The sequence below is a fragment of the Xiphophorus couchianus genome, chromosome 5 (genome assembly GCF_001444195.1).
Source record: "Xiphophorus couchianus chromosome 5, X_couchianus-1.0, whole genome shotgun sequence".
Taxonomy (NCBI): domain Eukaryota; kingdom Metazoa; phylum Chordata; class Actinopteri; order Cyprinodontiformes; family Poeciliidae; genus Xiphophorus; species Xiphophorus couchianus.
The window spans coordinates 3,632,152-3,657,914 of NC_040232.1; the positions used below are offsets into that span (position 1 = coordinate 3,632,152).

The following is a 25,763-nucleotide window of genomic DNA, read 5'->3' on the forward strand; positions in this document are numbered from 1 at the left end:
CCATTTCCTGTATTGCAGATTTGTTAATCTGTATAAATCAGGAAATAATTGTGTGAAAATACTGTTGCCAATAAAAAAAGGCTATAAATCCAGCTACATTGCACTGTGTTGTTAAAAATTTTGCAGGTAAATATTTTGAAAGATTGCACAGTGGGATGTAAATATCATTTTTGATGGAACTGAATGTTTTTCTTTTAATCTTTTTATTTCGTTCTTCTCAGATTTGGTGATTAATTTAACTCTTTCAGAGTTACTTCAACAAGACGTCGAGCAGTTTTAACTATTTCAAGTGTTAAAATTATTCCATGACTGAAGTAACTGAAAGAGTTAATTTAACACCAATTCTGAGAAGAAACTGTCAAAAGTGTCCTTTGTTTAAAGCAAACTATTAATATTTCTAAATTATTCCATAAAGTCCATTAAACACATTTTAATCATTTTTAATCACTTTTTCTCTTGCCAATGTAGATATTCTTTTCATCTGCTGTCTGGATCGCAAATGAGCAAATATGCAAATTAGGCGATGAAATCATCCAGCAACTTTTAGGAGAGCCAGTAGCTCCTTTTCTTGCTGAGGATTCAGCAGCAGTGCGATAAAATGTCTACTTATCTAAACTTACTTACATCTACAGTCAGATGAGTTCAAATAACTCGGACAAAGAAGAGAAGTTCATTTTGCCGCCGTCCTCAGTGAGGAAGATTTAGGGAGATATGAATCTCCCCAGAGTGGCAACAACGGGCGCCAATAAGTGCAGACAGCATTGTGTAAATCATAAAACTTCAGATGTAAAGAGAGAAAAAAAACAAGTTTTGTGTCTGCATGGCTTTTTCCTCCCTGCTTGTTCGGATTTTCTCGATTTAATGAGGACACGACGTACGCGTATAGCCCAGTTATGCCAAAACATTTGGCAAATGGCTCACTGGAAATCATCTTGTTGATGCAAAAATATTATTTCATGCCTCAAACTTGTTACCTTTGGCATGTTTCAGAGCTGAACACGTAAAAAACAAAATGTGTCTTTGCAACAACCTGCCCTGAGATGAAATTTAAAACATGCTTCTTTGCTTCTGTAAGTTTCAGGTTAAGTGTAGACACAACTGGCTATCTATCCCTTAGGGTTGGGAGATTTTATTTTTTTAAGTTATGTAACTTAAAAACTCTGACCAATGATTCATTGGTCAGAGTTGGGGCTTAAACAGCAAAGCCAATCCTTAATGTATTACGATACAAAGACTTTAGTGAAAATAAGGGGAAAGTCAGTGTGCAAATAAAACACCTTGAAATGCCTCTAGAAAGCCTGAAGAACTGTTGGTCTAGACAACTTTAAAAGACACAAAGAGAAAAGTTTGGCTGCTTGGAAGCAAAATATTAGGGAGCATGATGAAAAATGTAGAACCTGAAAACCTAAAACACATTCTGAATCAAGTCTAAATCAAACACATTAGACACAGTAAAGTTATGTGTCATTTGGAGTCCTGCTGCACTCACCTGTCTCTGCTCCGTCGGGAGGGGAAAGCAGCATTGCAGCCAGCCACCGTGCACACATGCATCTCTTTCAGGTGCACGTTCTTGTAGTGCAGTTTCATGCTATAGGAGCTCTTGAAGCTCTTCTTACAGACGTAGCAGATCTTGGGGTCAGGGCTGGAGCACGGGTCTCCTTCGGGCGACTGAGACATGGGGAATTTGGGTGGACTCGCGCCGTACCCCATGGAGGAAATGAAGCTCTCGTGCAGAGCGGCCATGCTAGCGGCGGCGGCGGCTGCTGCTGCCATGCCCCCGTTGTAGAGGCCGTACTGACTCATGCAAAACATGTCGTAAGTCGGATCATTGAGCTCTTCTTTGATCTTGATCGGAGGCCCATGAGGAGACGGTGAGGAATGACCGTTTCCCTCGATGTCTTTTCTCAAGTGTTCGTCCTCGTGGGCCTCATTTTCATGCTCCTTGTCCAGACCTCTTCCTCCTCTGCCGTGCTTTTGATGTTCCTCTCCGTCCATCAGGTCATCACGGTAGAACATCTTTGAGTCTGAGGTTTCAGACTCGTTTTCAAAGTCTCTCTCGTGGTCCTGATCTTCTGAGGTAAAGCTGTCCATACAACGCAGCTCTGAAGCGCCGCCTCTGCTGTCGCTGCCAGTCCCTTCCCTACATTCGTCCTCGCTTTGCCTCATCATCCCCCTAAGGGCCAGGCCAGGGCTCATCTCGTCCTGGGAGGGCGACTGCTGGCCACTGCCGCCACTGTGGTGGCCAGTGCCACTTGCGCCATTGTTGTTGCTGTTGCAGTTACCGTTGATTTTAATGTTGTTGTGAAGAAGACTTGCCTGGTGATTATGGTGGATAGTGTCGTCGTCGTCCTCATCTTTGTCCTCAAAGTCATCTGCTACGTCAATCACTTCCTTCTCAATCTTAACTGGCATGCTCGATTTACGAGGTTTCTTCTTGGGTGTGGGGTCACTGCTTGTGGTGAGGTCCTGACTGCCACCAGTGGACAGCCGGTGGGACATTGGACTTGCCTCTGACACGTGAACATTGTTGTGCGAGACAACAGCAGCCAGGATCTGCTGCTGCTGGTCCATCAGGGTGGTGCTGTTGGTAGTAGCGGGCATGATGGGGCTGGTTGGCAGTGACACTGGAGGGCTGACGAGGTCTGCTGGAGACACGAGTGTTCGGTAGAACGGGGGCACTGGTTGGACTGGCTGCACTGATTTCAGTGAAGGGAACACCAGGGGACTCTGCAGCGGGGACTGAAGCATCGGGTCTACTGGGGGAGTCGTAAAACCCAGCGGTGGCCTTCCGGGGCTGGTGAGCGTGAAGCCGCCGTTCTTGCTGCTTGAGATGACAGGCGTACCTGTGGTGGAATTGGCACGGATAAGGTCCTTGTCGCGGTTGTTGCGCAGCATGGGCATGTGCAACCGTGGGTTGGGATTGGCACTGTGGCGGTTGCGGCTGCGCAGGGAGCTGAAGACCATGTTGCATCCCTCGATGGTGCAGCGGTGTTTAATCTTCAAGTGTACGGCATTATAGTGTATCTTAAGTGTGCCTTTGTCATAAAAGGTCTTTCCACACGCATTGCAGCACACGCGACCCTTGCGTGAGGTGGCTCCCATGCGGCGTATGCGATGCATCTTGGAGGAGAACGAAGGATGGCTGATGGACTTCGAAGGCTCATCCTTGACGAAGTGGTGATGCACCTGATGGTCGCCCAGACTGTTGTGTTGCTGAGACTGGCTTTGGGTCTGCTGTTGGCCCTGCTGCGGTTGCTGAAGGGACGACTGCTGCTGAGCTTGCTGGGTGGACGGGGTTGGGGAGATGGGCGATGCACAGTTGTTGGGTTCTGTCTTGGGTTCAGTGTTGTTGATGGGTCCCAGTACTCCGCGACTCGGGCTCTGACCTGTGCGGAAGGGCGATAGGGACACCTCTGACTCGCTGGTCTCCACCTGCTCTCCTTGGTTTGGGAGGCTGGGCTCCCGAAGCCGAAGGGCAGACTGCTCCATTGGGAGGCCATTAGGGGGCAAGCCGAGCATGGGGGCAGAGACCGGGTTGATATACTGAAACGGTAAGAGGAAGGCTAAGCTGTTGGGGATATTCTCAAAGTGATGAATGCTGGAGGGGCTACTGTTCTCCAGATGTGTCAAGAGCCCCGGGCTGCGGGTTCTGTTATTACTTTCGATGAACGTCCTAATCCCAGAGTCTGTCTTTGACGAGGGAACTGTGACCGCCTGACCTTCTTTCTCCTGAATAGCCATCAGCTCCACGATGGACTTGGTCTCACCAAAGCGCAGAAACTGCTGCAGGGTGATGATCTCTTCTTCACGGGACATGATGGTCCAGCGGTCCAAAACCTTGCCTGCAGCATCCTGAATGTCCCAGAAGAGACGAGAGAGACAAGAGAGAAGATACAGACTGTTATTGATTGCGAATAATTAGTCTGGTCAAAGGAAGATACAGAGCAAGGGGTAAGGTGGGTTTTTCCATTCATGATACCCAGAGGTCCCCTGGAGCGACACCTGATACGCTTCATCAAAGGTCTACCCTTCAACAATCTCTCTTATTCTTGTGCTGATCAGTCCTGCAGATCGGCAAAGTGAATCAAAAGGTCCACCATTTTTAATCTGATTTTAAAAATATCAGGAATTCAGGAGAAACTGCACAAAGAGGACAAAACTGAGTAACAACAAGACACATGTATGTGTAATAATAACAATTCTAACATTACTGAGGAAAAAACAGAGTACAAGTTAATACAGGATGTATTTAGTGGTAAATGTAGCCCAACGTGTCGTTTACCTGAGAAACACCTGAATCCAGACAACAAAAACAGAAATATTACCATAAACCAAGAATAAGACAGGAAATGTTTGTTAGGTAGGACCTGCTGAGGGACTGGAAGGTTTTAATTTCATGATGACTTCAGATTTAATTGCTTTCATAATTTGAGAATATAATGGTTTTGATGTCATGGTAAAAATAACACTTTGTTGTTTAATAGTGACGACAGTATAGAAAATGTTGTGTCTTTGCAGACTTATGGTCACATTTAGTTAACTTTTGAGCTCCTGCAGGTCATTTTGACACTTTACCATTTGATGTCTTTCCAGTTTTGTACCCAATTTTTTTAAATTTCTAAAACAATTATCTACTGTGAGACATTTTGCCTCCCTTGACACCTGGTGCTTTAATGCCATTTTCTCCAATCCGCTTATTAACTTCTGTAAGGAAATGTGAATAAATATGAGTATATTAGGTTTGATCAGGAGCCCTAATCTGTCATTATTTAAGAGACAGCAGACCAAATTACATAGGAGCAGTGCCATAAAAACTTTTGGGTAAAATTAGGGGAGCATCGATTGCAGTTTTCGGTCCAATCGCCAATTACCGAACTTTAAGAATCCTGACCCGCTGATTTTGATTTATTTTGTGTGATATGTTAATAAATATAGGAAGAAAGTTGCTGAGGCGACTATTAACTGTAAACGTGCAGACATGACCTGGTGGGCCGGTCCGTCAGTCAAACCTCTCACTGCAGAACAGAAGAGGACATTGGTTGATTTTTAGATCTTTGTTGATAATCTCAGGGGATAAGATCTGCTTCACATGTAAGTATCGGCTGATCACCGATCTCCCAAACTTAAGGAAATCTCCGCCAATCAATCAGCTGGCCAATAAATCGGTGCACCTCTAGTAAAACTCTCTAAATACATTTTATTATAAGTGAAATGTGAGCATTTTTATAACAATGCGTCTTGTTTAACTACAATAAAACTAAAGTTTTGATTAACTGATGCTCAATTTTAAAATATCTACTGTTGAGATTTGGGTAATGATCCAAATAAAGCATTGACTTAGCTTGGATTTTTTTGCAATAAACAGATTTAAAAAGAAAGGTAGCGCATCCAAAGGTAAACAGATGATGATGAGGCTTAGTTCAGGCAAAGACTATTCTGATAGTTTTTCCTCTTCTGGGGCCCCATATCTTCACCTGTTTCAGATTGCTGCTGGCGAATGAGTTCACAAACCGAGCAACACGCTGCAACTGATGATAATATTCAGAGTTGGAGTATTTATGTGAACAAAATGGAAATGTACAGTGTAAACATTGCGGTTCACACACTGCAGGCCCTCAGGGGAGCAGCAGCGAGTGACATCAGGGGAGCAGCGCCGAGCGATGACAATTAGTCATGCTGAAATGGTAGCATTTCTTACGCGCTCCTTGCTGCTGGCATCTATAAAAGATAAATGGCGACTGTGGTGCGCAGAAAGCTGTAAAAACCAACATCACAAAAGCACAAAGGGCCTGTAAGGAGAAAACAGAAGATAAATGTTTAAAGAGAGACAGCGGGGAAAAAAAAGAGAGAGGGAGATACTACGGGAGACACACAGAGGAAGAAAACAGAGAAAAAGAAATAAAAGTGTGAGTGGTTTCATATCATGCCCTTAGATATACCAGAGAAATAGATTCTTCTGAGACCAAACATCAATAGTCACTGGGGTATTTGCTGTTAAATATACATTAAAAAACATTTTACACTTTCATTCTGTGTGCGCTCTGGAGTTTTAGCCTGGAGGTACGACTTTAAATTCTAGCCTGGACACTATTATTTCATACTGCATGGCCATGCGGGCATTAGCACTTCCATTTGATTTAATTGAAACAAAATAATGAAAGTAAATTAGAAAGTGAATCTGTGAATAGTTCCACCATCTGAAAAATGTTCTTAAGAAATCGGGATTCTAAGAAGAGCAGCAGTCTGGGTTTTACACTTCAGGGAAACAAAAACTGACTTTTTTTTTACACTTTATAAACACGCAGAGGTCGCCTGGTTATTTACATTTTAATATTCTGGATTTTTAAGGTGAAATTGAGGAAATTTTCACCTTTTAAATGAAAACGACATCACGTAATTTCGAGTGGTAAGTGATGTCGTTTTGGGAAAGTATTCACACCCATTAAACTTTTTCACATTGTCGCGACACAACGGCAAACTTTCATCTTTTACATGGATTTTATGTGACTGCACGTACATAAAGTTGCTCACAGCAGCTGAGTGGAAGGAAAAACGTACAAGATTTTCAAAATGCATTAGTTTTACAGCTAACTCTGCTGTATTTCACTCCAAGCAGACGAACTGGAAGGCGATTATCATGTGTTGGGATGGCCTAGCCAAAGCCCGACTTGGAATAAGTTTCAAGATGCTCTCCATCCAGTCTGATGGACTGGATGAGACTTTTAAGTGGAGTGGAAGGTGACTGCAATTAAAAACTTCAGGGGTTATAAATACTTTTGCAAGACATTGTACAAATATGCAAAAAGTGTTGAGAGTTGCTAATAAGTTCAGATTAAAACAATATCCTTAAGACAAACATTTCCAACTATTTACTTCAAATTTACAGGAAGAAGACAGTTTATTTTGAGGCGTTGGAGGGAATCAGAACGCAGAGAACCGCTGTTCAGCGGTCGCTGGAGTTTCAGGAAGCAGCCAGAGGTCCAGATGGAGCCGCTGCATTAATCATAAACTCTCTCAAAGCCAAAAGTCAACAGAAGTTCAGAAATAAAAGAATTGTCTGCAGGAAGACATGAGCTGTCCGTCCTGCAGGAGCTTCTGATGATGAAGCTACGAGCGCTAATGTCCAGCGTCTGCAGCGGCGATGCCCAAAGGGAGGTCCGGGGGCCATTTGCGGCCCCTGAGATGACTGTGTGTGGCCCCTGATTTCAGTTCCAGAATGATCTAAATTTCCTGTTTGATGTAGATGGAAAGACTTAGACTTAGACTTGTACTTTATTGATCCTTGTTGAAGTTTGTTTTGTTAAATGATCTCAAATTAAATCTCCTTACAATAGAAAACATTTCTAACTATTTGTCTTTAAATGATCAAACTTTGTTATTGGAGACTTTTACTCAAAAAATCAGATTTTAATCAACGCATTAAACTTAATACAGTGTTTTCAAAGGAAGAATGAACCAAATCCTCATTTTATTGCTCAGAATTGAATAAATTTTGTTCTACTTTTTTTCCAATCGATACCTAGAAAATTTGCAAACTTTCTTTTAATGAGGCAAATTCAATTTACGATTTAAATCTATAATAATTTAAAAAAAAAATGTTTCCCCAGCAACGAACCTGACTGCTCTATTTATTTAATGAAGCAGGGGATGCTTAGTGTATTGTGGAGGAGGAAAAGGAACATTGTTGTTTTTTTTCTTTACCTTTTGAGGTTTTTTGACAAAACGTTTGGACACCCTGATGTAAAGCGTGTTGACACACATTCGCAGACAAACGCTTGTCCTCATAATCTTTACTACTTTAAGTCTTGCAGCTGCACTCCCCTGCATTAGCTCTGTGCTGCAGCGAGAGAAACAAATACGCCATTAGAAGCACTTTTACAAGTAGGCACTCATCTTCCAATTAGCTTAATGTGGCCCTCTTCCCTCTCTATTTTCCAGCCGTGCCCCACCTCTTCTTGTACACTCCCTTCAGTAAAATTTCATTAATCCACCCTCCCCCTCTCCCCTAGTGCTATGACATATTAGTCTGTCATTATGCATCCCAGAGTCCTTTAAACAATGCAGCTAAACCTTTTGTTTGCCAGGTTAATGACTATTAGCCAATAATTACAGCAGAGAGACGGCGGGGTACCCCCACTTTATCTGCTCCACAGCCTCAGATGTTGGTTTATTTTATCCGCCTGCCTCCTTGAATTAATCTGGCACGCAAGCGCGTTCATCCGTCTTCTCGCTGCTGCGTCGCGAATGCTGGATGTTGTGCAAAAATGTCTTAACGTAGCCCACTAACCCCGGGGCTGGGTTAGCGCTCCTGGTTACAACATGTCAACCAATTATGCAATTAGCAGATTATGCAATTTGTTGCATGTTTCCTTGTGAGCTAGAAAGTAAACTGGGAGATCTCTGAACTGGTTGGAATGAAGAGGATCCGTTCTCACAATGGCAAAGTGAACCATGGGAACCGCATTGATCCACCAATCACCTCGCAGTGAATGTGATCTCCTCTAAGCCTCCAGGGAATCCCCATTGATCTCCAGTCCTACTCTCAGATCCAGTTGCTTAAAAAAAAGAAAACATACTCTATTCCTGTGTTTATCACTTCAAGGGAGGTTAAGCAGAAGTTCCTTGTGATCTGAGAAGGTCCTGAACCTTGACGCTTTCTATTCCGTTTTCCGCCTGCCTCCGCCGCTCCGCTGCGGACCGCGATGAATAATGCAGAGGATCTAGTGACGAGGGGGGCCCCATCGGGGATCGGTTCACGCAAAGCCCACTGCCTGGAGCCATCACATCAGAGGCCAGCCGCTCCAAAGGCACAAGCTGGCTCCCCCTTCGCCTCCCCAGCGGCTGGTCAAAGGTCATCTGTGAACAACCATCTCTGCTGCTTCCCCTGTGATGGCGCACAGGAAAATCTCCAGCTACACGAGGATGTGGGTGGACGACATTCGGAGGAATCATAAAGGCTGAAATTTACACGTTGTGATCTCGGGTTATTTCTCTTTTAAGCTCGGTTCATCAGAAGAGATTATTCTGCAGTGGAGCCGAAAATGAACGTTTGTTCCAGCTGCTGTAGGCCAATTAATTTCATCCTCATTGGCACTTTTTTCAACCGTAATCTGCGTTGATCAAAAACTTCATATAACAGTGATGGATGGAGGGACAGGTAGATTTTTAGCAAACATAACTTGCACTTCGAGTTTTGTCTTTATATATTTTCTCCCAATCAGCCAAATTTGATGTAAAATTCGGTTTGCTTTGCTCATCAGTTCTCCAGGTTTTCCAAACATCTCTTAAAGGGCCGGTATGTATTATTATAGTGCCATTTTATAGGACAACAAAGGAAATATGTTAGCTTCAGTTGTTATGAAAATGCAGTATAGATCAAAAACAACTTAAGAGAAATTTGTGCTTGGTGGAAATGGGCGGAGCTTTGTGACAGCTAGCGCTTAGCCTCCCCCTGATTCAAACATGTATAAATGAATCAAAGCAACTCTCCATGTATGCTTTGATGAACGGATAACAGAAACATTATGGACTACAACAGATGGATCTTTTCCTTCCACTCAATTTCCCAGTAGCATCCCTAGATAAAGCACCGTGAGCAGCCCACTTCTTAGTCAAAGTCAAATTAGCATCAACAAACTCTAACCTTGCTCATGACATAATAACAGAAATTCAGTTTTAGGTTTGTTAGTTTTCAGCCATCAAAAATAAACACTCCGAGAAACGACTATCTAAATTAATTCCATGTTTTGAAGTGAGTTATTTAGTTTATTGTAGTTGATGTACAAGTCAAAGCCAGTCGGAGTCGGTTTCCTTGGAAAATGTAACAAGATAAAAGCGGTTGTTTAAAACTTTGCAGAGTTCAATCATTTGTTTCTCCACAAACGTGAAGAATTCAGAGAAACGGTGGCCTGAGTTTCAGCGGGCAGACACGACGCCTCTCCACAAATAAGCTTCAAGGTCTTTTCGGCCTCAACGAGAAACGCTTTGGTGGGAAACGAGATCCTCAGGAACTAAAAGGGTACATAATATCTTCTGTAAACTTTTTGCTCAAATTCTGGTTTCCACGTGAAAACAGAAGCGATGTGGAAACGGAGATGATTGAATAAGCGCCAGCTGATGAGACGCCATTCAGAGGCGGCTCTTATCTAATCAGGAACCATGGAAAAGGGCCGACTTCATCACAGAGGACAGGCGGCTGCAGGATAAGTGAATGTGAGGAGGCCGCAGGGCTGGTTGTGCTGCAGCAGACGCAGCGATCAGCTAACAGGCCACAGGATACCCTGGCTTCACCTCTCTGCCCGATTTGAATCATGGCTTCGGTTAAAAATTCATGACCGTGTGTTAGCTGTTGCTAAGGGCACGCTAATTGACTGGAGTGAGATTTATAGTGCAGTTGCTGCACTGGATGGAAAGGGAGGGGGGTCAGGGGTCATTATGCTGCAGAAGACGCTACGGCAGGCCAGTTGAACATAAAATCGGTTCAGTCTGACTAATTGCGTTCTACACTGAAAAACACAAAATCTTACCAAACAATTTTGGTCTAGTTTCTAAATGTCTTAGTATACTTGAAATAAGACAAACCTAACATACAAATAACATTTTAGCAAGATATAGGAGCTTGTTTTAAGTCAGTAACTCCTTAAAATTACTGAAAAAGTATTTCACATATAACAAGACATTTTGTAATGTTTTAAATTAAATAATCTGCCAATAGAACAAAAATTTTCATCAATATTAAGGAATTATTGACTTGAGACATTTTCTAAATCTTGCTGAAAATTTACTTATAAGTTAGTTTTGTCTGACTTTACGTGTATTCAGATATTTACACTAGAAACTAAACCAAAAATACTTAGATTTTGTGTTTTTGCAGTGTGGCTGACTCAACACAACTACATTTTTCCCATCCGCGTTTACGTTCTGACTAGTAGGAATAATAATTCAAGATGTCTTCAGTTAAATTTTGACAAATCAAAATGCCTTCCTGGATTTTAATGTTGCTTTTGAACATTGACCAAAATATTTGATGTTTTTTAAATTAATTTAACGATGGAATCTGACAAAATGTAACGTCTGCTTCTGGTTTCAAACTGTTCATTCAGATATGTAAGGTGTGTTTATAGTGTTTTTATTATGTAAATAAATATTGATATCTTAAATAAGCAACACGTCTGTAATTACACTTCAAAGTATCGCCAATGAATGGTCAAAATTACCTTAAATATTTACAGTATACATGTCTGAATTAAGAAATTTGACATAAGCCCCCATAAGGTGTCCAAATAATTGCCTGCAGAGTTTTGGGTTTCCAGCACAAAGTTTAACTTCGCAAACTCAGAAATCCACAAACAATTTCCTTTCATTGACTTCAGACGAACAAATTACATCTAGAAACGGATTTGGGGAGCAAAAAGTGCATCTTTATAACCAAGCTAAAAATGGAGCACTTTAAAAACATTTTTATGTTGTTTCACTGAAATCTGAAAGTTGCACCTAAATCTGTGACTTTTTGACTAGCCAGAATTGAAGACCTCTGAAATAGAAAAGCCGCCTATGTTCAAGTTACCGAATTCATTTAGATCACAGGTGTCAAACTCCAGTCCTCCAGTCGCTGTCCTGCAGTTTTTAGATGAGCCACTGGTCCAAAACACTGGAATGAAATGGCTTCATTACCTCCTCCTTGTGTAGATCAGTTCTCCAGAACCTTAATGACCTAATTATTCTGTTCAGGTGCTGCAGCAGAGACACATCTAGAAGTTGCAGGACGGCGCCCCTCCAGGACTGGAGTTTGACGCCCCTGATTTAGAGACTTTTTACTACTCAGATTTACACTTTTAGATATCTCATTTAATTATTCGCTTTCAGGATTTCTGCAATTTAATTTGCACCAGTCGAATCGTAAATATCTCCTGTCAAAATATAAATTAATATGGATGCAAATTAAGATATCTTTAATTGGAAATGACTAGTCAAAACATAAAAAAATATTACTTTATGACAAATCATAATTTAAGTCTTAATATTTGAAATCTGAAATGTAATTGGAGATAACTTAAGTAACATGTCTAGTCATAAAGGAGAGTTTGTTGGATCAGATTTTATGGTAAAACGGCCTGCCGTACGGGCGGGTGAGTCAGAACCTGGCACACGCCGGGTTCCAGGTGGCCTTTCCCAAACCGTTTCCATCTCTTTTTCCACTGTCTTGTCTTTTATTATCTGTTTTTGAAAACAAAGCTGTCATTTTACGTCTCCTCTGCTCTGATTCATCTGACTCTCCCGACTTCAAACCGCCGCCGTCATCAGCGGTGCTTAACGTCGAAAAGATGTCCCCCGGCTTCTTCAGAAAGAGGACGGGACGGTCGTTTGGCCCCCAGCCCGGCGAAAGGTGCAGCACATGGAAGCCATTTCAGACCCCGGAGCACGGCGCGCTCTCGCTGTTCCGACAGTTTATAGCGAACTAAAACCAACAGAATCAGCTGAGATGAATAAAACACGTTCCGTAACTGAAATATAGAAAAACTGTAACAAATGGGGAAAAACAAACTAACTGGAATATATGGCACATTTATAAAATTAACTAGAGCATTCTGAAATGATAGATTTAGCAATGTTTTCGTGTTAATGGATCTATTTATTATCTTTTTGAACTGAAGTGAGTCACGATGAATTTTGCTGGACGATAAATTGTCCCAGAAGTTATCGCGATAATCTTTTTGTCTTGATGCCATAAAAATCCAGGAACACATTCTCAAAGATGAATAAACTTTCAATTCTAGCTAACATTCAACACTGGAACTGGAAAACATTTTAAACATCCAAAACAAACAAAACAGCACAAACAAATAAAATGAATGCATCGTTCTGCTTTGACAGGGAAAACAGGCAACAGTGGCAGGTAGTGCAAACTAAGTACTTTCTACTGGATGTTGAAATCTTGCAGCATTGTTGTTCTTTGAAATGTGTACGATTATCGTTTATTGCAATAATTTCTGGGACAATTTCCCGTCCAACATTTGTTGTCATGACAGGCGTAAATAACACAAAACTAACTTGTTTCACATCATTAATGTTGATGAAAAAGTTTCACATCAAATTATTTCACTTATGACATTTTTATATTATATTATAAAGTGACACAATTCGACAGTGAAACTAGCATTTTTCATCAATATTGAGGATTTATTGACTTAGACCAAGCTTCCTGCTCAAAAGTTACTTGTCCGTAAGTTTTGTCTTATTTTAAGTAAACTGAGATAAACCAAAATTATTTGGTAAGATTTTGTTATTTTTCAGTGTGAAACATCCAGAATCTGGTGCAGAACACTGTAAAAACACAAGATCGTAGCTCTAGTTTCTAGTGTAAATAGTGACACGTCTAATAACTAATATTAAGTAGCAAACACACTTTAAAAAAAAACAATTGAATTAGACCATTGAAAAACCCAGATCTGTTTTAACCCTGATTCTGAGCGCTGAAGCACCGTAACCGTGGCGAAAGCTCAGCGGACCCAGCACGGAGCCAGGGGGAACGCCTCGGAGAAAGCGACTGTCTGATGCTTCCTGTTAATTGCGGCAGCAGCAGCAGCCGGGTCCGTCGTGGGCCTGGGAGACAGATGCAGGGGCCTCTGCGTTCGCTCCAGGGCCAAAGGAGAGCAGTGAGGCGGCGGAGGAGCGGAGAAACGCTCCCCTCTCCCACTTACATCACATCTCCTTTGTCTTGATTACCGTGTTGGCAGAAGAGCCGCACAGAGCAGCATATGCTCACAGTTTGCTCCTTTAGCCACATTAAAGTTCGGTTCCTGGCGTTCCTGTATCGAAACTTCCACCTCCAGGAAGCGGAGGGAAGCGTTTGGAAAGCTGGCGGGTCTGAGGTTGTGCTGCGTTGGTGCCGCAGCAGCAGAGGTGTGTGTAAGCTGCAACGCGCCGCATTAGCAGCGCAGGAAGAGAAAGAATAAGCTAATGGACTCTTTATTTAATGTGATCAGAGCCATTATTGACAGGCTGCCAGGAAGACGCAAGACCATTAACTCAAGTCTAGGGGAGAGAGAGAGAGAGAGTGTTGCTATCTGCTACCTTTCCTCCAGTCCTTTCCCTACAATGTTTCACTGCCCAACTGGTTCCAACTCAGAACCAGTTTAAGCTTCAGACTGGGCCAAAATGGGTTGAAAACGTCTGAGAAACGAGTTTTAAATCAAAATTTTCCATCCATCCATCCATCCATCGGTTCTATACAGTATAAATCCTTTTATCTGCACAAATATCTGTCATAAATTCAAGCCATGGTTTTTGTTTTTTTATATTTACTGTCAAACTTGGAGTGAATCCTTGGAAACTTGATTCCAGAAATTTGGCCAATTATGAGACGAAAGTAATTTAAACTGTGTAAACCAGAGAGGATTGTAATTGATCCCGACGGATTTCCCAGAACCCAGAACCCGGAGCGTCTTCAGAACGAGTCACACTTTTTACCGCTGCCAATGCGACGTAAGGACGTGTGAATCAACACATCGAAAGTTTGCGCTGTAGATAACCACAGAACAACTTTAGAACTTTATTTATCTGTTTTCATAAACATTTTACAAATCGCTTCTCCAGAAGAGCTGCAGGTGGACGCAGTAAAATCACTAAAGGTTTTCACAGAGAGGAAGATTCACATCCATCACCGCGGGCCGGTCGCAACTGCTGCAGGCTACTAATGCATGCTGCTGTTCATTTAGCTTTATTTTATTTGTCTCATTCAATAAGTTTGAATTAGTTTTTACAGTGCTTTTCCTATTTTTTGTCAGTCATTATTAGTTGTATATTACTCAATTTTAGTTTAGTTGTTATTAGTTATATTAGTTTTTGGTAAATTTTTAGGTGCAGAATTCAAGAAGATCAAAGTTTTGTGATTATGCCTGGATTGGGTCATGAATACTGGACAGAAGATAAACCCTTCAACAAATAGATTAATAAAAACAGAAGCGAAGGATTTTACATCTATAATTTTAGTGCTTTAGTTAGTTTTCTAAGCGTACAATATATTTCCAGTTAGTTTTAGTTTTTCCCGATTAATTCTGCGTTTTTATTTAGTTCAGTTAAGGAGAACGTTTTCCCGGTTTCAGTTTTGGTTGCTGTGTTAGCTTTAGTTGGCTGTAACAACCTGCTGTATGCACGGCGCATCTCCTGGGTCACGGTTCTGGGTCGCCGGGTCTGAATCCTGTCTGGTTTTCCAGAGTGGTGATAACTTTCAGAAAAATAAACATCTGCTGCCTCTTCACGCCGACAACAAGACGAGCTTAAAAACGACCTGGAAAAGTTCGTCATGTTCTGAACGTGGGATCGCATTTCACGTTTTCCCAAAGATCAGAAACCTGCGGAGGAAGAGCGGAGCAACGTTTGGAGGAAAAGGTGAGCAGACGGGGGTGATTCGGGGTCGCCGAGGTCCTGCAGAGCCAGCAGATGTTTGATCCAAACCCAGAACATCTGGCCCTCCACACACTGAATCTGTTTCACTCAGCTTCTCTTTGGATTTTCATTGTTCCTCACGGTCCACTAAAGTCTGCGCCTCTCCTTCCAGAGAGAAAAATCCATTCATCATTATTGTTACTCATCACGTCAGTAAAGTCGCTCCTCTTATATACTGCATGCAGCAGAAATGTTTAGATTTATAAAGAAGTAAATCGTCATCAGCTGTGCAAACTCAATGAGAGCAAGGTTATTATATTTAAGTAAAACTAACAAATTAACAAAAACTGAAACTGAGAAAACATTTCCATTAACTGAAATGAATAAAAACGGTAATTAGAAACTACAACTGAACTGCATCGTACATTTATAAAACTGAGAAACGTAGTGAAGATATGATATCCTTCGTTTTTGTGGTTTTTAGTCTCTTTATTAGCCTTTTGAACTGAAGTTGATCTTTTCCGTCCATAAACCTCCTGACGGCAAAATAGCGACAAAGCCAGTTGGTTGTTCAACAAAAATTAAATACATTTTTTGAAATTAGTATGTTTTGTTGACTAGGCCTGTGACAATACTGAACTTATAATAACTAATAAAACCAGCAGGAACACTGTAAAAACTAATTAAAACTAACTGGATTTGACAAACAAAAAGTCACAATGAAATAAAACTAAACTATAATGAAAAGCTAGCCTTCATTGTTTTCATTGTTTCTGTTATTGTTGGGAACCGAGCCCGGCGTGTTCACCGGGTTCTGGACCGCAACGTGACGAGAGCGCCGCCTGCTCCCTGCGCCGCTTCCTTTCATAAACACCGACCCGCAGCAGATCCCTGACTGGCCGGGCTGGACGAACAATGTCTGGGCTGGGTTGGGAGGCGAGTGGGCCGGTTCTGTTTGATCAGAGGTTCGGGTGCAGAAACAAACCATCATCGCTTGATCAGCCCGGAGCGCAAAGATCTGGTGGCCATAAAAGTGAAAACCTGCAGCGGATCCAACACCAAATATCCAGCAAAAACCTGCTTATTACTGGAGTTTCTCACTGAGTAAAGGTGAAATATTGGCTGGAGATGCAGCTGGGAAACAGCTACAGGAAGTGACACGCTACTGACACATGATTGGCTGGATTTAGCAGAGCAGCCAATCCAGGAGCAGGATTATTTTTGTCTTATTCCTGATTGGCTGAAAGCCAAAAGATAAGCAAATGTTGACCTGTGGTAGACATCCATCCATCCGTCCGTCCGTCCCTCCATCCATCCATCCATCCATCCGTCCATCCGTCTGTCCGTCCGTCCGTCCGTCCCTCCATCCATCCATCCATCCGTCCGTTCATCCATCCATCCATCCATCCATCCATCCATCCATCCATCCATCCATCCACCATCCATCCATCCATCCATCCATCCCCCCCGCCCCCTCCGGTCCGGTTCTGTTCGGTTCCTGAACCATTTGCTGCAGGTCTTCGGTTCTTCCTGCCTGTTGACTGAATCCACTGCCGCCACAGAAACAGCAGAAAGCTCTAAACTTTTAACCAGGAAACATCTGGAACGAAGTGGACGATGTGTACCACCAGCGTTCGGTTCTTTCAGATGTTGGGTCGGGTCATGACTTTCTGATTGCACCACTGTCCAAGTGTCTCTTCGTAGAAAGCACCGACAGTTCTTGTAATTTGAGAGCAAAGCGAACATGTTTGTGTTGTGATGCTAGCAGTGCAGTCACATCCTGATTTAAAGCTCTGTGTAATGCAATCTGCCCTTGTTTGGGTCGGCCCGGTCTGGCACTGCGGTGCACAGCCAAGCTATTGATCCCTCGGCCTTGTGGTCTGCTGGGTTCCTGTCAGTAAATGCAATGAGCAGAAGCGTCTTCCATCCTCCGCTCCGCCCCGTGTAGGACTACAAGCCCAACAGCCGTCGCCGAAACCCGATCCGGGCCGGCCGGGGGTTCTGGCCGTCAGCGAGCGGCGGTGCCCTGCGGCGTCCCGCGGGGCCTCGGCTAAGTCGATTTGGTGTCAGCGCAACCTCTCGCCTCGCCGGCCTAATGTGTCGCGCTAATATGTCTCTCCATGAGAATTACAAGGCTGTAAGAGGAACCCAGATACGATAAGTATGGATCGGCTGAGGCCGGGTTCTGTCTGCGTCCTGCTGGGACGGAGGGAGGCGGCGAACGAGTGCAGCGGACTCTAACCAGCGTCTGGCTCAGAGCGAAGGCTGGAGCGCAGGGGCTGCTGGGAAAACACTGGCCTTTAAACAGTAGAGTGAAGTCCGTCCATCCATCCAGCCAACAATTGTCCATCCATCCATCCATCTGTCCATCCATCCATTAATCCACCATCCATCCATCCATTAATCATCCATCCATCCATCCATCTACCGTCCGTCCGTCCATCCATCCATTAATCCACCATCCGTCCATCCATCCATCCACCGTCCGTCCGTCCATCCCTCCATTAATCCTTCCATCCATCCATCAATCCACCGTCCGTCCATCCATCCATTAATCCACCATCCGTCCGTCCATCCATCCATCCATCCATCCATCCATCCATCCATCCATCCATCCATCCATCCATTAATCCACCATCTGTCCATCCATCCATCATCCATCCGTCCATCCATCCACCATCCATCCATCCATCCATCCACCGTCCGTCCATCCGTCTGATGTTGGGCTCTGCCTGTGACCCGTAGGGATGGAGGGAATCAGTGAACGAGTGCAACAGCCTCTAACCGGCGTCTGGCTGCGGCTCAGAGCGAAGGCTGGAGCGCAGGGGCTGCTGGGAAATCTCTGGAGCGCTGGGAAATAAACTTTCCTCTCCGCCGCAGAGTGAAGGAGGGGGAGGCGATGGGGCAACATTGAAAAAATGATTAGTGTTTAATGAGAAGGATGGAGAGAATGTGATGGGCTGTTAATGCTTTTCTTCAGAGTATTGATCAACCTGGAGGTGTTTGGGTTGCAGATCCTGCAGCAGCTGCTGCGCGTTAACCTGCAAACCCTGCGCGGTTCTGCAGCTCCTCACCTGTTTGGGCAGAGCTCAGAAAACCAGGGAGAAGAGGTCGGCCTGTGGTCAGACCGGGGCATAATTAGAAACCATGTTAGCACTAAACTCCATATATCGATAAGGGATAATTTATACACCCTGTATCTTCCCTTCAGCCAGAAAACCCAGGTGCTTTAATAATTGATGCGCAATAGATCGCAAACACTATATCAGTTTCTGCATTCATGTCGGCTGTTTGGACATGAATGGATAAACTACTAAAGTATTCACACCCTGAAACGTCTCCACACTGCAAAAACTCACCAAATAATTCTGATCACGTTTCTAGTACAAACATCTTACTACATTAGAAATAAGAAAACAAATGAATAAGTAACAAATCAGTAAAATATGGCAGCTTGTTTTAGGTAAATAGTTCTTTTAAGTATTGTTCTTTAAAATTACTATTTCTGTGGCAGATTATTTCACTTATAACATGGGAAATGTTTTGTGATAAGTGGAATAATCTGCCAGTAGAAGAATACTTTTTCATGAATTTTAAGAAATTATTTACTCCCATTTCTTGTTGAAATGTAACTTCTAAGCTAGTTTTATTTCAATTATAATAAGATATCAGCACTAGAAACTAGACCAAAACTACTTGGTAAGATTTTGTGGTTTTTCAGTGTGAAAGCAAACAAATATTATATCCAATGTTACTAGTTGTCCAACTACGTGTTTATTACATAAATCTTATGGAGGTTTGTTGTAGCCATAATGACTGAATGACTATTACGCTCCATTGTTTGGATATGTGAGAATTAGAGAATCACGTCTTTGTAATTAAATATTAAAAATAAACCAAATTTGCAGTATAGCCAAAAAACCTGCCATAAATCTGAAATGTTTTAGCTGAAACTGTTGAATTTTTTTTATGTATTTCCAAAATGCACCCTGTCAGAACTCTCTCAAGTTACATGAACCGAGTAAAGACTGCTTCTGACTCATAAACACACCCGCCCACACACACACACACACACACACACAGGCTGTATTTGTCACTGAAAGCCCTGCAGACCAGCTCAGAGTTGGTGCCAGCAGCCTGCTGAGTAAGTGTGCCCTCAGCTCAGTGCAGGCCACTATGCCGTGCCGTTTTGATGTTTCTGACTCGGTGTGTGTGTGTGTTTGTGTGTCACTGAAACAGCGGAGGGACTGTGTAATCCTCTGAGATGACTGTGGAAAAATACAAGTATCCTTCTTACAGTGGCCCAGCTGAAGGCTCAGAGGACCAGTTTGTCTGCAGAAGGGCCACTCTGCTAGGAAACACACATCTTACACACGACTGTGACGCATTTTATTCAGAATTAGTTTCTCTTGTGAGGTTTCTGGCTTGGTGACACAGATTGTTAACAGGCTGAGTCGCCTGCGGGACGGCGGTCGGACCATGTAAGGTGCAGAGGCAACAGATGAGGAGTTTGGCTCTCCAAACTTTGCAAAATTGCATCTCAGATTCCCTTAACAGTGACGGGAACCAGGTCTGTTCACCATTTACAGACTTAAAATATGGACAAAACGCGACAAAAGGGTTCATGCTTCTTAACGTTCACGTATTTTTCTTTACTAAAAGAAACTTTAATGGATTTCATTGCAATTAAACAAAGAAAGGAGAAGTAATTGTGAAGCAGATGGAAAATAATTACATTATTCATGTTTTTTTACACACATACAATGGAATATTGTGGCCATTTATTTTCTAGCTGCTATTCGATGCATCTACGAACTTCGTTCAGATTTTGGCCTCAACTTTTCTTCCATTACATTATTAGTTTTTATCAGCTAAAAGTTATTTAGAGGAGCGTTGTAAAGGGACAAAATAAAGTACACTGCAAAAACACATCTTACCAAGTATTTTTGCTCTAGTTTCTAAAGCAAATGTCTTAGTACACTTGAAATAAGACAAAACTAATGTACAAGTAATCTTTCAGCAAGATATAGCAGCTTGTTTAACATAAATAATTAATTCCTTCATATTGATAAAAAAGTGCCAGTTCCACTGGCAGATTATTTCACTTACATCATAGAAAAAATGTCTTGTTATAAGTGAATATATTTGAAAATGGAACTAATATGTTGTCATCGATATGAGTTTTTGCAGTGTAACTATGTTACCTTCAGCTGAAATGCTATATATATCAATACAACTTAAAAGAAATGTTACTTCCTGATTTAACGTCTTGAAATTGGGCCTCTGTCTCTTTAAAAGCGCCTGTCCTTCAGGAAGTCATTACAACATGGCTGCTCCATTAACCCTTTAACGTTTCTGCCAGCGTTTCACTGAGACGTAGCTCCTACAACGAGCTCAGCAGATTTAAAGCTCCACCAGGTGTTTCCTAATTGCTGCTGGCTAGTCTGAAGGATCTCAATGTGGGAGGAGCTTCATCCTCAAAGGCGGAGCTAGGTTCACCCAGGCATTTTTCACAGCTGAATGGTTGCCATGGCGATAAAAGGATTTCTCAAGCATGGATGAAAGAATCAGAACAACGCGCCACGAGTGTTATAGATGAGGGAAAACATAACATGATGGAAACATTTTTAAAAAGTAGATTTAGCGTGATACTGCCCCTTTAAGGATTTCAGGAGAGTATCAGGGATGTACTGTAAATATTTTTGCAAGGCAACACAAGAATTAGAATACAAATCTAATCATAAAAAATACAAAAAATACAGCTTTACTTGATTTAAGGCAAGATTAGTGAAACAACAAGCGACGACATTACAGTTTTATCTTCTTATTGTCTAATCGCCCGTCTGACTGCCTGTGTCGTTTCCCTCCTAACCCTTTAGCTACCTGCTAATGGATCTCACAATGGAATTATTTACCACTCCTGGTGAAGGGGCAAATGGGTCAAACCGTGTGTGTGTGTGCTGCGGGCGTGGGTGTGTGTGTGTGTGCACCTTGTAGTCCAAAGTGAATGAGAGCGAATGATGGGTTCAGTGAAGCACACAGTGACTGAGAGGAGCAGAAAAAAGTGGGTGGACAGAAGACGCAGCGCTGAGTGCTGCCTGCTAAAGTGAAAACTCATGCCACGGTGCCGAGGGGCCCGGCCCGACCCGCTGGGAGAGGCGACTACATCTACGCCGGCACTCAAGTGCTCTTAAATACTCTCCCACCTTCAGCTCCCCCTCGCCTCTCCTCCGGTTCCCGGACGCCCCCAGGTCCAGTCCAGGTACAAATGCCTCTTTGCTGTACCGGTCCCTGGACACGTGTGCGTCTGTCCCTGACATCGTGTAAAACAAAAGAGGAAAATGTGCCCTCAGTGTGCAGACAAAGAGATGCCATTAGAGACATCCCCGCACTGCAAAAACACCAGAGCTCAGTTAGTTTCTAGTGCAAATATTTTAGTTCATCTGAAAAAAGACAAAACGAACTAAAATCTTGTTTAAGTCAATAATTCATTAATATTAATAAAAGATTACTAGTTCCCCTGGCAGATTGTTTAACTGTTGACAAGACATGTATCCCATGTTAGAAGTGAAATAATTTGTAAATGGAACTATTGCTTTTTAATCAATATTAAGGAATTATTGACTTAAACGAGTTTCTGTTTTTTGATCAAAAAATACTTGTAAGTTATTTTGATCTTATTTGCACTAGAAATTATAAAGTACTTGGTAAGATTTTGTGCAGCAGGCTCTGTGTGCGTACCAGTTTTTATTAATGCGAGTTTGCTTTAATAAAATCGCTAATTAAATTTCCTAATTTGATAAATTTCTACTGTTATTATGTTGCACAACAGCGAAACTCATCAAATTAAGCGGCTGACAAGTGGAAGAGAGACGTCTTCGCCGTCTGCGTCACGCTGAGACAAAAAGCTCACCTCTTGATTCAACGCGGTGAAATCAAAAAGCGCGATGAAGGTTGTCTGTGTGAAAAGGAATCAACCTGCTGGGGCCAACACAATAACAGACAGGCCTTTCATTCTCACACCTTCAGATAGCGTTTCTGTCAGCCGTGGAAAAGCCGTGCACGCGTGAGCATGAGGGCATGCATCGTAGACATATTTCCCCCTCTAATTAGCACGAGGGAGTCCTGGGGGCAATCAGACTGGAGGTTAATGAGAGGGGGGGTGTGGAGGTGGCTGCGGTGTAATTCTCCCCTCTTATCACGCTGTCACCCTGAAGGGGCATCACCTGATGTTTGGGGGTCTGTGACATGCGCATGCCAGCATCTGTTGAAAGCGCGCCACGGTGATCCTTTCGCCCGCTTTTGGCTCGCATCATCTCCTCCCTCACTTCTCCTTGGCTGTGAAGCGCCCAGATGTGACAGCATGTTTCCCATAGCAAAACAGAGCTGCCACAGCGCCGCGGCATCTGTCTGATCTCAATCGGAGAGCGGAGAGCGGCGGCGCCGGTGGGAGGAAAGCAGATGTCCTGGCGATTCATCCTCTGGTGGGACTCAGCTGATGGCGCTGATCGTTTTCTCTGACACGTCGGACCAGCAGGTCGTTCCCGTTTTCTCCCATCACACCGGGTCAGGACAACCAGACACAACAAGCCACATTTCCATTACAAATGTGCGCAAATTTTTGTCGATATTCTGCTAATGTAAAACAAAAGAAGAACAATTTCACGATTGAGGTCTTTCCACTAAATAAGAAATGAGTTTAAGATCATGCAAACACTGCAAAAAAAATTTTATTTGACCAAGTATTTTTAGTCTAGTTTTTAGTGCAAATGTCTTACTACACTTGACAAAACTAACTAGCAGTGGTAACAGCAATATGCATGAGCTTGATCTAAGTCAATAATTCCCTAATATCGATGAAAAATTACAAGTTTCACGGACAGAATATTACACTTTAACAGGCAGACTGGCAGAAAATATACATAAATGCCAATAAACGTTAAAGCCTCCGTTTTCATAGCACAAAGCAAAGCGGACTCATGGCTTTGAGACCAACAAAAAGAAAATATGTGGACACGTTTAACCAATGTGCCAATGAACAAAATGGCTGCTGTCAGGATCAACCCGTGAGGCGGAGAAGGAAAATGTGTCAGACGATCTCACACTACAATATAGTTTACTACAGAGTGACAAACATGGAGGAGCTTCACGTCATGACGCAAACAATCAGTGTTTAAACGGATTTGTAAAAGATGGAAGAACTCTTCGTGTTCTGCTAAAAAGCTTCTGCTGACTTTCAGAGTAAGTAGATGTAGTAATAAACACGTAGGCTACATGGCCGCCTTAGCTAGCGCATAAAAGCTACATTAGCTAAGCTAATTTTGCTAGTTCAGCAGTGAGTACTACAATTAATATCACTGATATTTATTTTAGTGTTATGTGGGCAGAATACTCAAATACTTGTGATTGAGTAGTAGAGATGTACTTTGTACATTGTTTAGAAGTTACATAGGAACCAGGTGAGATATAATTCTAAGCTTTGGTTTGTTTATTGTTGTCATAGCAACTGCCTACCAAGATGGCTGTCAGTTACAAAGTTCACAGAAGTGTGACATCACAACTGTGAATTGATGATTTTGATGATGGAACTTGACAAAATGTAAAGTTTGTTTCTGGTTTCTCAAATTGTTGATTAAGATGCTTCTATGACTTTTTATATTTGTGTTTTTATGATGTAAAGCATTTTATATTACTGAAATGTGCTACACATATAAACGTGATTGATTGATTTAAGGCTTGACTTTATTAATCAGACAAAACGACGAGTACTTTCTGGTTGAATCATGTTAAGAGTTCACCTTCATTTCACACTCTGCAGCGCCAGCACTCTCCAGGGTCCAATACATCCAAATAAAACGTTGTTTTTGTTACGATACCGCCTTCAGATGTACTTCACGTTATCGTTCTTTCGCCGCTGGGAATACAAGTCGGCTTCCCTCCCGTGTGAGCACAGCCATCCGTTCCCACCTATCGGGGCGCAAAGCAACGGCAGAGGAAGAAAAGATGAGTGAAAAAAGATAAAAGATGAGGGAAAGGGAAACAGACGGGCAGCGCTGCTCACAAGCATTACTTGTCAATTTACAGCCGCTGCTCCCTGAACCACACCATATAAATTTCCATCCATCGTGACGTCCGTTTCTACCGCTTCCAAGCCGACTCCGGCTCCGTCCCACCAGATCCCCTCCCCAGACGCATACTTGGAAAGCTCGACTGTGGACATCGAGCCAAAAGTAGTCTGACTTTTACTTTTATTTATCCATTTCTCAGGTTTTGAAATATGGTTTTCTCCTGCGTTGGAATCAGCGTGGGGCGATATGAATGGATGGGCCGGCGTCCCGGAGGAGCGCTCCTTTAGCGTGTTTGATGATCCACATGTTGGATCTGCACGGAGGTTTGCTCAACCCGAGACTGAAAGACAGAGAACAGGACAGCGCTCTTCTTTGACTGATGGTCATTCTTCAGTCCTCCCTTTAATCTCTCTGTCCTCAAACATGCAGAGAAGTCTTGAGCAATTTCTCTTTCCTTTATGTTGTACTTCTGAGGATTCAGGAAAGTTGCCGAGGTGAATTGTTTTTGAGGGTTTCTTATGACATAACTTTATGTCCAAAGTTCTTAAGAGCTTTTACAAATAATGAGCAATGTTGTGATGATGTGCTGAAGGTGGAGTGTTGGACAGAACAGGAGCTTCTTAAAGAGACAGAGGCCCAATTTCAAGTTTTTTTAATTGTAAAGTCAAACGTCTGTTGTCATGTTGGTAACACTTTATTTGAAGGGGTGTGCATAAGACTGACATGACACAGTCATAAACATGAAGGAGTCATAAACGTGGTAAATAATGACATTTTAATGCAGCTTATTATTTACTGAATGACACTTCATGACAACAGTCAAACACTCTTTCATGTTCATGACATTTGTTATATTTATGACAGTGTCGTGTCAGTCTTATGCACAGCCTTTCAATAAAGTGTTATCATCATGTTTGATATTCATAGCATTTTTATAATAATTGAAGGTAAAATAGTTACTTGATTGTGCTTTAAAATGGCACCATGTGCCTAGAAAATGCATAATTTCATTGTAGCGACATTTCGCTACATCTGGAAAAACTCAGATGGTTTAATTCTTTTACTACATATGTGGCATCTTGGATTTAGCTGAAGATCAAATTGTGCATTATAAAATGCAAAAAGGAGCAGCTGCAGCATTACTTTTTGGTAGATAAACTCCATGCTACATCATTTAAATGACTTTTAGACCAAATCCCACTGCTGTTGATTGTTTGCTGCTGGTTCCTGATTGTTAACTTCTCATAGTTTTTCAGGTGTCATGCTCAGATATAAACTGAAAAACTGAAGTCCAAAAACAAAAACAAT

General features: G+C 42.4%; 1 protein-coding gene across 5 annotated transcripts in view; it reads right to left on the reverse strand.

Moving 5' to 3' along the window:
• bnc2 (basonuclin zinc finger protein 2) overlaps positions 1-25,763 on the reverse strand; it is a 221,528-nt gene that overhangs the window by 11,787 nt on the left and 183,978 nt on the right. For all 5 annotated transcript variants that reach the window (XM_028016675.1, XM_028016673.1, XM_028016676.1 and 2 more), the window contains one exon: positions 1,490-3,852. In XM_028016675.1, the coding sequence (XP_027872476.1) occupies positions 1,490-3,852 (2,363 nt within the window). The remainder of the gene's footprint in view (positions 1-1,489; positions 3,853-25,763) is intronic.